Source organism: Moschus berezovskii, chromosome 1 (assembly GCF_049115385.1).
Source record: "Moschus berezovskii isolate FMDL1 chromosome 1, NW_MosBer_1.0, whole genome shotgun sequence".
Lineage (NCBI taxonomy): Eukaryota > Metazoa > Chordata > Mammalia > Artiodactyla > Moschidae > Moschus > Moschus berezovskii.
Genome location: NC_142460.1, coordinates 163,737,352 through 163,751,919, shown reverse-complemented (window position 1 = coordinate 163,751,919; position 14,568 = coordinate 163,737,352). Strand labels below are relative to the sequence as shown.

General features: G+C 45.7%; 1 protein-coding gene across 2 annotated transcripts in view; it reads left to right on the top strand.

The window, feature by feature from the left end:
- The window catches only part of DSCAM (DS cell adhesion molecule), a 337,475-nt gene that overhangs the window by 214,044 nt on the left and 108,863 nt on the right, over nt 1–14,568 (top strand). For both annotated transcript variants that reach the window (XM_088828353.1, XM_055420373.2), the window contains exons 13-15: nt 825–1,065; nt 2,999–3,145; nt 10,052–10,207. In XM_088828353.1, coding sequence (XP_088684479.1) covers nt 825–1,065; nt 2,999–3,145; nt 10,052–10,207 — 544 coding nt within the window. The remainder of the gene's footprint in view (nt 1–824; nt 1,066–2,998; nt 3,146–10,051; nt 10,208–14,568) is intronic.

Genomic DNA, 14,568 nt, shown 5'->3' with positions numbered 1-14,568 from the left:
TCAGTCTCACCAGATGATGGCTGATGTAGGCTGAAGTACCGCAGACTCGATCTGTCTTTGAAACTCCACCACCATTTAGAGAAGCCAGCGGCCCAGCAGCTTGACAGAGGGCCTGGGTGCACAGGCTCTGCGGTGGATTCCTCTCCTGTCTCTCCTGTTTGTGTGGTCTCCTGTGTCCATGAGGGTCCTGAGGTGCTGTGTCCCGGGCTGTGTGGAGGGCTGGGTGGATCCATGCAGGTGAAGACAGAGCACCTGGCCACAAGCATCCTCTAGGAATGAGTTTGCTGCTATAGCTGCTATTACTACTGCCACATCTGTGTGATTTTCATACTCACTCAATTTCATTTTTGTCTCCCTACGATACAGGCAGCCGCTGGTTATCTCCTGTCCCACCTTGAGTATTCTTTTTTTCTGTATATATTATTTTTTTCAATCAGAATAAAGTTGCTTTACAATGTTGTGTTAGTTTCTACCGTACAGCAGTGTGAATCAGCTACATGTGTACATATATCCCCTCCCTCCTGGACCTCCCTCCCTGCCCCTGCCCCCCCTCTAGGTCATCACAGAGCAATGAGCTGAGCTCCCTGCGCTGTACAGCAGCTTCCCACTAGCTCTCTGTCTTACACATGGTAGTGTGTGGATGTCAGGGCTACTCTCCCAATTCATCCCACCCTCTCCTTCCCTCCTGTGTCTGTATGTCCATTCTCTATGTCAGCATCTCTATTCCTGCCCTGCAAATAGATTCATCTGTACCATTTTTTTTTTTTTTAGATTCTACATATATATGTTAATATGTGGTATTTGTTCTTCTCTTTCCTGCTTAGGCTCCCAAGAAACATTTGCAAAACGGGATTATCCGTGGCTACCAGATTGGTTACCGGGAGTACAGCACTGGGGGCAACTTCCAGTTCAACATCATCAGTATCGACACCACAGGGGACAGTGAGATTTACACCCTGGACAACCTCAACAAGTTCACCCAGTATGGCCTGGTGGTGCAGGCCTGCAACCGGGCGGGGACGGGGCCTTCTTCTCAGGAAATCATCACCACCACCCTCGAGGACGGTAGGTGCCTGGCCCCCTGCAGGCTGTGCAGGGGTGATGTCAGCCTAGCCGGCTGGGACCCAGGCTTTTTTCCAGCGGGGAGCATTTCCTAATTAACACGTGGGCTGCCTGGATTCGGCGCCCTGGACACATCTTGATGGAAAAGCTGAACCCACTCCCTTTTCAGCATCTTTCTCCTGCATTTCAAGCTCAAGAGGTGGGCTTCTGCCAAGTGAATCCAAGCCTCTCCCTATGATTGCAACAGTCTAGGCACAATGTAGAAATTCGATTTTCTGAAAATTTCTCATAAGTCAACCTTAAGGAGGGCTCCCCAACCCACCCCCTTTTTTTTTTTCTTTCTTCTTTTTCAAGCTTTGTTTTTTATTTTCAAGCATTCTAAGACCAGAGAACAGAAATGAGCAGGCTTCCTGGAGCAAATCTCACGATGACCGCGCGCCCTCTAGTGGCCAAAAGGAATTAATGTAGCCTCCTACGTTGACTGCCTAAAAGCTCACACTCTCCGGCAGGGCATGAAAATCAGGGTGTCTACACGGCTGATTCATGTCAATGTATGGCGAAAACCACTACAATATTGTAAATTAATTAGCCGCCAATTAAAATAAGTAAATTTAAAAAAGGGAAAATCAGGGTGTCTAGAAGCATCATCGTTTAGGTGCAGAGGCCAAATATGGAGTTAGATGTAGCAGGAGGTGGCAGATTTTCCTGAAAAAGGCTTGCATGGCAGTTACCTGTTGTGCTTTGAGAATACACGTGGTAACTTACATCTATAATTTCTGCCCTAAAGAACAACTGAGAAAAAAAAATCCTGACCATTTTTATAGGGAAAGCTGCTGCTGCTAAGTCACTTCAGTCGTGTCCAACTCTGTGTGACCCCATAGACGGAAGCCCACCAGGCTCCCCCGTCCCTGGGATTCTCCAGGCAAGAACACTGGAGTGGGTTGCCATTTCCTTCTCCAATGTGTGAAAGTAAAAAGTGAAAGTGAAGTCGCTCAGTCGTGTCCGACCCTTAGCGACCCCATGGACTATAGCCTACCAGGCTCCTCCATCCATGGGATTTTCTAGGCAATAGTACTGGAGTGGCTTGCCATTGCCTTCTCCGATAGGGAAAGCTAGTAAATGGAAATCCCGGATTTTCTTTCCATCTTCATAGTCCTTGCAGTTGTGGTTAGATAGGCCTCTGGGTTTTCACTTTTTTCATTGATGTTTGTGATTTGGTCACTGTTTTTCCCCCTTTCCCAGTCATGATGTTTAAGGTTTGCATAAACTCGATGAGAAATAGTCCATTGTCTCTTTCCTCTGATGGATGGTCTAGGATTGAAAGGGGCACTGCTGGGGTTGGAGCAGTAAGTATGACATGTCTGCTTTTGAGCTTTCAATTCACACTCCAGACATTACTCAACACCAGGGGACTTACTGTATTGTTGTTGTTCAGTTGCTAAGTCTTGTCTGACTCTTTGCCACCCCATGGACTGCAGCACTTCAGGCTCCTCTGCCCTCAGCTATCTCCTGGAGTTTGCTCAAATTCATGTCCATTGAGTCAGTGAAGCCATCTAACCACCTCATCCTCACAGTAGTTTGCAAGAATGATGGGGAAATAAACCAGACCTGCAATGGTCTTTAATTCATGCAATAGGGTCAGAAGTGTTCTCAACTCTCTAAGCTGGGGGCGAGCTGCTTAAAAACGAAGCAGTTATTCTGCAGAGAGAGACACTGGAAGTCTTATGAAGTCATTGCATTTTACCGAGTTATCCTATTTGTACAGGAAAGTGGTACTTATTTCCCCCTTAATTTGGGGGATTGAGTGCAATTTTTTTTCTTTTGCTTGCCCTTTTGAAATATTAAACTCATGTTGCTTATTCAGTATCATTATTCAGTATTGGTTTGCTAAATAAGCCACCGACAGTTTTTATAGAGTCTAATTATCTCATTTCAGTGCCCAGTTACCCCCCCGAAAATGTCCAAGCCATAGCAACATCGCCAGAAAGCATATCAATATCCTGGTCCACGCTTTCCAAGGAAGCCTTGAACGGAATTCTCCAGGGGTTCAGAGTCATTTACTGGGCCAATCTCATGGACGGAGGTAAGAGGATTAAATGATGGGTGGTGCAATTTGTACATGCCCCCTCCTACCCTGGGATTCAGTACAGGCTGGGCACTTCTTTTTTTTTTCGCTGGGTACTACCCTCCTTCCTCACACTGTTCAGTTCTTGTCTCATATCTGACATTTTAACAAGTGTGGACAGCTGCTTAAAACATCGGTGCTGGTGTTTTAGTCCCTAAATCATGTCTGGCTCTTTTTTACGACCTCATGGACTATAGCCCTCCAGGCTTCTCTGTCCATGGGATTTTTCCAGGCAAGAATACTGGAGTGGATAGACATTCCCTTCTGCAGATGATCTCCTCGACCCAGGGATCGAGCCTGTGTCTCGGGCATTGCAGGCAGATTCTTTACTGCTGAGCCACCCAGGAAGCCCTTTGAAAACAACATATACTTTCCAAATTTGAAGTATAGGAGGGGGTGGCTGGCACTTGGGATATCTAGGAATAGATGTGTTTTCCTAATTATGAGTATCTATGTCAAGCCTCTGCAGGCAGCACCAAAACCTTGATCTGTATCTAGAAAGTTCTACGTGACGTGTGTCCTAAAAGACTGACCCCTTCCTGTTCCTGACAGGACTCAGCAGGGAAAGTCCTTGAGCTCCCACGGTTGAACTGGAAGGGGTTCAGGAAGAATACTGGAACCAGAGGGTATTATTATCCCTGCGAGGAGACATTTTATCCCAAACCCTCCATTTTTGGCTCCTTTCTCTTTTTTCCCCTCCTCTATCCTCTCTTTCTTCATTCTTCTTGTTTCTTTCTTTATTTCTTTTTTAAATTCTTTCTTTGCTTTCAAGTTGCAGGACAGAATCCTCCTGTTAGGGGCAGGATGTAGCAGAGAGAGGGTCAGCCCGGAGGACAGCAAGACCGGGGCTCCAAGCATCTCAGGCAGAACATGGCTCTGTTTCTCCGCCTGCAGAGGGCAGGTGCCCCTGAGCCAGGCTGAGCCCCTCTCCAGGAGCAGGATAGGCTCACCCTGAACTACAGCCCCTAGCAGGAAAGGCCCTGCTCTCCGCTTGTGGAGCAAGGCTGGGCCTTCATGCCCACATCCTTCCCCAGGCACTGTTTCCAGCCTCCTCCTTCCATCGCCCCCAGCTCCCAGGGAGCCTCCCCGCACTTGTCTGGGGCTTCTTTCAGCCCTTCTGATAGTCAGCGTCTCCAGAGTACCTCCCACCTCTGCTCAGGCCTGCCTGTGTCTGCTCTGAAAACCAGGTCCCTCTCTTCACCCAGGTAAACAGAACGCACTGGGCCTCGGAGGCTGCAGGGATCTCCTCTTGTGCTCAGTAGCTCAGCTGTGTCTGACTCTTTGCGACCCCATGGACTGTAGCCCGCAGGCTCCTCTGTCCATAGCATTTCCCAGGCAGGAATACTGGAGCGGGTTGCCATGGTGCGAGAATAAAGGACGGAGGACACCTCAGCAAAGGCAGCTTAATTAATGTTCTAAGTACACAGCTGGGTCCGAGGCTGACTGAGCTGTTTATGTCTGTAACCAGACTTGCATCTCAGAGCTGACGATCAGCCCCAATTCTTCCTGGTGTCCAGGGTAGCGCTTTGCACAGCGCCAGCAGGGGGAGACATAGATTCACTTTCTGAGCATCTTCTCGGGGCGAAGCTCCTGCCAGACGCTGAGGATGCAGCTCCTCTCAGATGGATGCTCTAGTCTAGTTAGACGGGGAGGATGTGCTGAAATAGAGAACCACAAGCCCAGTAATGCACAGCCAGGCCCACCGAGGGATGGAGTTAAACAGATGATTCACTTTACCTCATCCCCCAAGAAAAGCTTTAAAAATTCCCATGGATGTCAAGTATGTTGTTGTTCAGTTGCTCAGCTGTGTCCAACTCGTTATGACACCATGGACTGTAGCTCCTCTGTCCATGGGACTCTCCAGACAAGAATCCTGGAATGGGTTGCCATTTCCTTCTTGAGGGTATCTTCCTGACCCAGGGATCAAGCCCATGTCTCCTGCATTGGCAGACGAATTCTTTACGATATGATCTACAAGGGAGGCCCCAGATGTAAAGTACAGAGCAAAAAAAAATTGCAAATTATCTATTTTACTGACATAGTACCGTAATATATAATTTCTTCTTCTGATTCTAATCTTCATGTTGAGTCAGATTAAATTAAACACCCTAACCGACATACCTGAAGTTAAATTATACTAAGATCATTCCTTTTTTGGTCTTTTTGGAAATATTTCCATAATCTAGTAGTGACTATTCATCATATTTTCACATTTCACTCATATTTGTTAATTGTGCCTATTACCATCTTAGTTCTATGATGGATGATGTGGTTAATATGGTCTAGTCAACAATATATTTTAAAGCTTTAAAAACTTGAATATTTAAAAATTAAAGACTTTGAATAAAGAATGCTTGGAAATGTGTATAGTTTCTAAAGACACTTCTACTCCCTGTATGAAGACCAAGGTGATGTGATTTAGTGCCTAATATACAAGTTCCACACTTAATCTCCAAAAGAAAAAAACCCTCAGAAATGTAAGCCTGCTGTGAGCAGCCACATTTTATCTGATATCCCTTAGAGCTAACATTTGGGAATTAGCAGGGAATGTCATGGAATTCATGGGTTCTTTTGCACAAACTCCTCAAACTGTGGCTCCGAGGTACCCACAGACACAGAACACATATTGTTTGTGTAAAGGTTATATCTGCTAAGCTTGAGAACACACCCCACACACACTCACACACTCAGGCAGGCTGAGAAAGACATTGTTACTACCCCTGTGGTTAGTATTTTCCCCAAATACTTTCAAAAATCATAAAAAAGCATTTTTCTCTTGCTAATATGACCAGATAAAACAAAATTGGTTAATTCACTTGCTAGGGCAGTTAAATATACAATATGTCCATGAAATTTCTGAGTATTTTATTATCTGAAAGTCAAAGAATTTTAAAGACAGAAGCAGCTTCTCTGAGATTATTGGGAAACTGGCCCCATTTCATCTGAATCCAACTGCTTTTCAATCCTCCTCTCTTTCTTCCAGACAAAAAAGTCAGATTCTGAATCAAAGCAACACTTAGGTGCCAAACTGGGCTTTTGGTGTGATGCTGGCAAGTCAGGGAGATGGGCAGGGGGAGTCGTTTCTACCCTGTTTTGATTTCTTCCTGAAAACCCTTCAAGAATGATGGAGGGTATAAATAAATACATTAAAAAAGTATTTTGCTTTAAAACATAAAGTTTAAAAAAACTTTTGTACTCTAGTATGGTTTCTGAATTTCTTTTCTGTGTTCATTTTATATTGTTTTACTCATGACTTCAACTGAACACTATTCTTGCCATATATTTTTAAAATTTATTTTATTGAAGTATAGTTGATGTCCAATGTTGTGTTAATCTCCATTGTGCAGTCCCATATATATATTTTTAAATTACTCCACTGGGACTGTGAAAAGTAAATGATAGAAATTGATGTTTAAGCCATAAAGAAGACCAGGAGCTTAAACGAACAACAAATGAAGCACACTATTTGCATTTGCCTTTTTTTATAATTCTCCTTTTTACTTCTTCCACATGGGCTGGTCAGGAAAATACCCTTGAAACAGAGGGAATGAGGTGTTTCTGTGGTTGATTCAGGGGCTCTGGGGGTTTTTTAAAACGCTTGGGGGTAATTTTAAATAGGGGTTTGGACTGCAGGCCTATTCATGGCTCATGATAAATTCATTCCCCCAAATAATGTGGGCCCCAGTATGAGTCAACATCCAAACACTAATTCCAGTGAGTGTGGTAATTCATGATCCGGTGTATTAAAAAGATCGGGGTACCCCACTGTGCCCTTCTCCTTTCAACTCTTCTGCATCACTGTTTCTCACCCAGAAACAGCCAGCCCCTTCGGCATGCCTTCCCTGGGCTAAAATTAGAGGTCATATTTGCCCAGTGACATAGAGACCCTGGGCCCTTCATAAAGATAAAAACGAAAAGCTTGAAACCAGAGGTCACGTGATGTAGTATAGTTCTCATAACCAGCCTGGCACACGGTCCCCAGGAGCCCCTTTCCTGAGTTGCATTATGTTTCCCTGATTGTGTGACTGTGTGTGTAATCTTTGTTGTTGTTCAGCCTCTCAGTCATATCCAGCTCTTTGCAAACCCATGGACTGCAGCACACCAGGCTTTTCTGTCCTTCACTATCTCCCGGAGCTTGCTCAAACTCACTCCCATTAAGTCGGTGATGCCATCCAACCATTTCATGCCCTATTGTCCCCTTCCCCTCCTGCCTTCAGTCTTTCCCACCATCAGGGTCTTTTCTTATGAGTCAGCTCTTCACATCAGGTGACCATACTATTGGAGCTTCAGTTTCAGCATCAGTACTTACAATGAACATTCAGAGTTGATTTCCGTTAGGATTGACTGGTTTGATCTCCTTGCAATCCAAAGGACTCTCAACAGCACAGTTCAAAAGATCAGTTCTTTGGCATTCAGCCTTCCTTATGGTCCAACTCTCACATCCATAATGACTACTGGAAAAACCATAGCTTTGACTATACAGACCTTTGTCAGCAAAGTAATGTCTCTGTCTTTTAATATGCTGCATAGGTTTGTCATTGGAGAAGGAAATGGCAGCCCACTCTAGCACTATTGCTTGGAAAATCCCATGGATGGAGGAGCCTGGTAGGCTGCAGTCCGTGGGGTCACAAAAGTTGGACATGACTGAGAGCCTTCACTCACTTTCAGTTCAGTTCAGTTCAGTCGCTCAGTCGTGTCCGACTCTTAGCGACCCCATGAATCCCAGCATGCCAGGCCTCCCTGTCCATCACCAACTCCAGGAGTTCACTCAAACTCATGTCCATTGAGTCGGTGATGCCATCCAGCCATCTCATCCTCTGTCGTCCCCTTCTCCTCCCGCCCCCAATCCCTCCCAGCTTCAGAGTCTTTTCCAGTGAGTGAACTCTTCGCATGAGGTGGCCAAAGTATTGGAGTTTCAGCTTTAGCATCAGTCCTTCCAATGAACACCCAGGACTGATCTCCTTTAGGATGGACTGGTTGGATCTCCTTGCAGTCCAACGGACTCTCAAGAGTCTTCTCCAACACCACAGTTCAAAAGCATCAATTCTTCGGCGATCAGCTTTCTTCACAGTCCAACTCTCACATCCATACATGACCACGGGAAAAACCATTTTTACCTCTTCATTTCAGTCGCTCAGTCATGTCCGACTCTTTGCGACCCCATGAATCACAGCACGCCAGGCCTCCCTGTCCATCACCAACTCCCGGAGTCCACCCAAACGCATGTCCATTGAGTCGGTGATGCCATCCAACCATCTCATTCTCTGTCGTCCCCTTCTCCTCCCGCCCTCAACCTTTCACAGCATCAGGGTCTTTTCCAGTGAGTCAGCTCTTCACATGAGGTGGCCAGAGTATTGCAGTTTCAGCTTCAACATCAGTCTTTCCAGTGAACACCCAGGACTGATCTCCTTTAGGATGGACTGGTTGGATCTCCTCGCAGTCCACGGGACTCTCAAGAGTCTTCTCCAACACCACAGTTCAAAAGCATCAGTTCTTCAGTGATCAGCTTTCTTCACAGTCCAACTCTCACATCCATACATGACCACGGGAAAAACCATAGCCTTTAGGTTTGTCATAGCTTTTCTTCCAAGGAGCAAGGATCTTCTAATTTTGTGACTGCAGTCACCATCTGCAGTGATTTTGGAACCCAAGAAAATGAAGTCCATCACTGTTTCCATTGTTTCCCCATTCCTTTGCCATGAAGTGGTGGGACTGGGTGCCATGACCTTCGTTTTTTGAATATTGAGTTTTAAGCCAGGTTTTTCAGATCCGTGACCTGGCGCAGACATTGAGCCTCTCTCTGCCTCAGTTTCCCATCCTGTAAAAGGAATGGCCAGTGGAAACAAAAGGATAGTCGTGTTGAGTGAGTGAGTTAGCATGGGAGCCCAGCACAGGGCACCTTAGGAGCAACATGCTGTGTCAGCTGTGTTTCCTGAGGCCAGAGAAAGCGAGAGACCCTGCGGGAAACCTTGTTGCGAGTGTTGAGTGCACTGTGAGCATCGTGTGCGGAGATGACCAGACTCCAAGGAGGTCTCCTTCCTGGCCCATCTCCTGCCCCAGTTCTCAGTAACCCAGCCCACCAGGCACAGGGGTCGCTGCACCAAAGATTCCACAAATGACCACTTGCCCTAAAGGTGGGCAGCTCTTTGGCCCCTCTCTCCTCCTCCAGCTCCTCTGCCAATGGGAGCACCCCTGCCAGTATTTCACAAGGCCCTGGGAGTTTTCTCAAGCTGCCATGCGTCATGGGCTTCAGGCGGGCCAGCATAAAGTTCCATCTTTGCATGTCATTATCTGATCCTGCTGCAGAACACAAAGCATTTTTAGCTGACGACGCGTTCCTGACACATCAGCCTGTCATGTGGGCAAGGGGTTCACTCCAGGTGACAGGAGGAGTGTGCTGGGCCACCGCAGTTTAAGTAGGTGCTAGAAAACGCATGTACCTTAAAGGAGTCTGCTTATGTGAACCAGAAAACTAAGCTGGACTTGAAGAAGCTTCTTAATGAGCAGTTAGAAGTATCCCTATGCAGTGAGCCTACGTGGTCCTGGCTTCCTGAGGCCAGGGTGCAGGGAATCTACTGGGTTACTCCTGCTTGGGGACAGTTCCGGAGGGGCCTGTTGGCATTGGGTTAATAACATGTAACTGGACTGAACTGCTGTTTTCCAGACCTCCTTTCTTCCTGGCACTCTGTGGCAATTTGGTGCAAATGATGTTTTTCAAGAGACTGCAGAGGGTCAGGGTCTCACGAAGGCTGTGCCCACACCCCTGAGTGATTTCAGGGAGTGATTGGTGGGGGCCCAGCACTGGGCAGCAGTAAGGCCATGCCAACGGCCGTGGTAACACACTCTTGTTTTCTTGTCCTCCAGAGCTGGGCGAGATTAAAAACGTCACCACCACACAGCCCTCCCTAGAGCTAGATGGGCTGGAGAAATACACCAACTACAGCATCCAGGTGCTGGCCTTTACCCGGGCTGGAGACGGCGTCCGGAGCGAGCAGATCTTCACCCGGACCAAAGAGGATGGTGAGCACAGCGGCAGGTCGTGGGGGTCTCAGGTCCTGTCTGAACCTCCAGGGGACACACAGGAGGCTCCTGCCACGTGGCAGCATTCCCAAGAAGGAGCCATTGTCGGAAAGGCTGGGTCAGAGGGTTAATTCACCCACTGGTTCCTGACTTGGCTCCTGGAAAACTTTTTGCTGCCCTCCTAAAATATCCCAGCACAATTCAGACCACACTCCCTGTGTCACCTTTGTTTGATTTATCCATTGTTTCTCTCTTCCCCTGTAATTTTTCATTCTTTTTGGGGGGCCACATGTTAAGTTACTTCAGTTGTGTCCGCCTCTGCAACCCCACGGGCTGTAGCCCACCAGTCTCGGCTATCTGTGGGATTCTCCAGGCAAGAATACTGGAGTGGATTGCCATGCCCTGCTCCAGGAGTTCTTCTCAACCCAGGGATCAAACCCAGGTCTCTTACATCTCCTGCATTGGCAGGCAGATTCTTTACCACTAGAGCCACCTGGGATGCCCAATAGAATAATTTCAGTGACTCTTCAGATGGTGTAAGCTCTGACCATTTCCATCTGTCCACTTAAAATTTATGTAATAATCTACATCATCCTATGCTTTGCCAGCTTTGGAGTAACATTAGAATAAGCCCTCAATTTGAGAATTTCATGTTAATTTTAAAAAATTTCTTACAAGGGTTTTTGGGGCTTCCCTCATAGTTCAGTTGATAAAGAATCTGCCTGCAATGCAGGAGACCCCGGGTTGTTTCCTGGGTCAGGAAGATCCACTGGAGAAGGGAAAGGCTACCCACTCCAGTATTCTGGGTGGAGAATTTCATGGACTGTATAGTCCATGGGGTCGCAAAGAGTCGGACACGACTGAGCAACTTTCACTTTTAAAAGGGTTTTTGATGATTTAGTAAAATTTTAATTATAGCACATTTCTCAGATCACTAATCTTACTGTTCCATGCAGTTTGGACTTGGTTATATGGCTGTTTCCCAATCCTACAAAACCTGTATGGCAAATCATTTTTTATATGAAGGGAAAGCCTGGGGTGCCTTATCCAAGATGTGTTGAAGAATAATTTGACTTCTGATACATATTATAGCTGAAGAAGGAAATAGCAACCCACTCTAGTATGCTTCCCTAGGAAATCCCATGGACAGAGTAGCCTGGCGGGCTCCATGGAGGTCACAAAAAGCCAGACGTTACTGAATGATGAAGCGTGAGCAAACATATTATAGCAATAGTGAAAAAGCAGTTTCCACCTTAATAAAGGAAGGGGCGACTGATGTCAAATTGATAATTGTATGGAATTTTCCAGATTGGAGTTAAGAATTACACCAGAGCCAGGGTTGAGATGCAACCACTACACCTAAATTTTGTGCTGTTTTGGTTCCACAATTTTTTTTTAAACTTCTTTCAGTCCTAAGTTCCCTAGGAAGCTGGTCAGGGCAGGGGTGGGAGAGCTATTGTTCACTGCCCATGACTGCCTGTGTATGGGTGGAGTAGATGTCCTTTACTGTATGTTAGTGTGTGTGTGTGAGTGTATGTGTATGAGTGTGTGTGTGTGTATGTGTTCAGTCACTCAATCATGTCCAACTTTCTGTGGCCCTATGGATTATAGCCCACCAGGGTCCTCTGCCCATGGGGTTCTCCAGGCAAGAATACTGGGTGGATTGCCATGCCCTTCCCCAGGGGATCTTCCCAACCCAAGGATTGAACCTGCGTCTCTTGTGTCTCCTGCATTGGCAGGTGGGTTCTTTACCACTAGCGTCACCTGGGAAGCCCAATGTCCTTTGCTACCTAGGATATAAGCATGCTGCTGCTTCGCCTCATGACTGTCCTGTGGGAACAAGGCTAGGGACCCGCACTTGGAGGCCTGGAGACATTCTCCCCTTCAGCTTGTCTGTCTCCTGAGGATACTCCCCTGATGTTCACAGCACCTTTCTCTGCTCTCCCCTCAGGGAACCCAGCCCTGCCCCTGAAGCAGCCTATCCATCCACCCTCCCACCATCATTATCACTAGCCCTTCTTGCATTCTAGTTCCTGCACACAGATTAAATCTCATCACCCCCAGTCTTTCTAGAACACACGAGTAATTATTCCCAGTTACGGGCAGGTGCCAGTCACTTTGCTCAGTTTTTGGATTCTTTAGGGAAATCTAAGGCAATGGCAACCCACTCCAGTACTCTTGCCAGGAAAATCCCATGGACGGAGGAGCCTGGTGGGCTGCAGTCCATGGGTTGCGAAGAGTCGGACACGACTGAGTGACTTCACTGACTGAAGGTCAAAATACCATGCCATTAGGAAGCCACAGGTTAAAAGAGATGTCTGCAAAGCTATGTCCTGAGTGAATAATTTAATTCTTTAAATTATTATTTAAATAATTTAATTTTTAAATACATTTAAATTTAAAATTTAAGACACAATAAATAAATTTAAAATAATTTTTAAAATTATTTACTTATTTGGCTGTGCTGGATTTCAGTTGCAGCACACACTACCTTTTAGCTAGAAGCATGTGGGCTCTAGTTACCTGACCAAGGATCAAACCCAGGCCCACTGCATTGAAAGTGTGGGGTCTCAGCCACTGGACTACCAGGGAAGTCCCTAATTTTTAAAATACAATAAACAAAGAGTCTTGTCAAGATGTTTGTTATGTCACCTGCTGCCCAGGAGACTTTGGCATCTTATCACACTTTCTCTGAACTGAGCCATCTTCATGTACCAAATTTCCGTGACAATCAGACTGCAGAGAATTAAAATCTAAAAAGTGAATTGATGTGTGCAAACATCACCTAGCTTGACACATAGTGGGATGGTTCCTGACACTAGACATTTGATTATTTGATCTCCACTCCTTCAGAGCAAGGGTGGAACTGTCTTTTGCATTGCTAAGCAGTAACACAGATGTCACCGGAATTAGTATTTAAAGAACAAGTTGATTGGCAACATGAATTTTGACACCTGCATTTTTCAGAAGAAAGTACAAAAATCCAGTGAAAGGGGAAGGCTCTCTACTGCTCCCTCATTGGGGTCAATTTTTAATTACTCCTCCAAATTTAGAAATCATCACAGAGTTCTATCTCAAAGCTTGGCCCTGAGACCCAAAGTCTAATTGTTAAATCAGTGATTCCCTTCTTTCATTTCCAGTGCTAATAGTAAGGGGAGATGCAATTGATTACGGAACGTCCTGACTCAGATATATCAGGTACCCCTAGAAGGAGGTCAGGAATCCCACTTGTGGTAGTGGATGGATAAAGAGTGATACAAAACTGAGGGCCAGTATTTACTTGGGATGAGTCATTAGCATGTTCAAAAAGAAGCAGAATAGAGATTGAAGGAAAGGAGAGAAAAACTATTATAACAATAATCCTGTCTCCCAGAGTCGCATAAAAAACTCACCAGTCTAGAAACGGTGAAGAATTGTGCCAGCCATGAATGTGAGTTGGTCCAAAAAGAAGGCTGAGTGCTGAAGAATTGATGCGTTTGAACTGTGGTGCTGGAGAAGACTCTTGAGAGTCCCTTGTACAACAAGGAGATCAAACCAGCCAATCCTAAAGGAAATCAACCCTGAATATTCATTGGAAGGACCGAGGCTGAAGCTGAAGCTCCAATACTTTGGCCACCTCATGCAAAGAACAGACTTCTTGGAAAAGACCCTGATGCTGGGAAAGATTGAGAGCAGGAAGAGAAGGGAATGACAGAGGAGGAGATGGTTGGATGGCATCACTGACTCAATGGACATGAGTTTGAGCAGGCTCTGGGAGTTGGTGATGGATGGGGAAGCCTGGTGTACTGCAGTCCATGGGGTCGCAAAGAGTCGGACATGACTGAGCAATTGAACTGGTTTATCAGTGTCTATAAAGATTCTTGGTCATATTCTCCAAGAATATGGAGATCCTTCGTATACATCTGTGATGTAGACTGTTGGACATATTATTGGGTCCGTAGACATAGTCTCAGATCCATCAGGACCATAGTCATGGTCCATGGAAACATTCTTGAGGTCTGGAAGAATTGCTTACATTTCAGATTCTCTTCCCAGTGTTCAATGAGAACTGTTCAATCAATGAGAACTTGCATTTTTATTATTGCATCAAGACCACAAAAGATTACTTGTGGATCTAGCTTTCTGGTTCTGAACACAAGACAACTAATTCTGAATTCTGAAATGTTTGTGAAATCCTAATACCGTTTTATTTGCTGAGATTGTAATCTGAGCAAAGCCATGGAGAAACAGAACACACACAAACACAATCTAATAATTTTCCAATTATTTTGATCCTGCATGCATAAGGTAGTTTCAGCCTTGATCCTTTTCTGCAAAGTAAACATTGCACATGTATAAATAGAGATGGTTTAAGCGCAAAT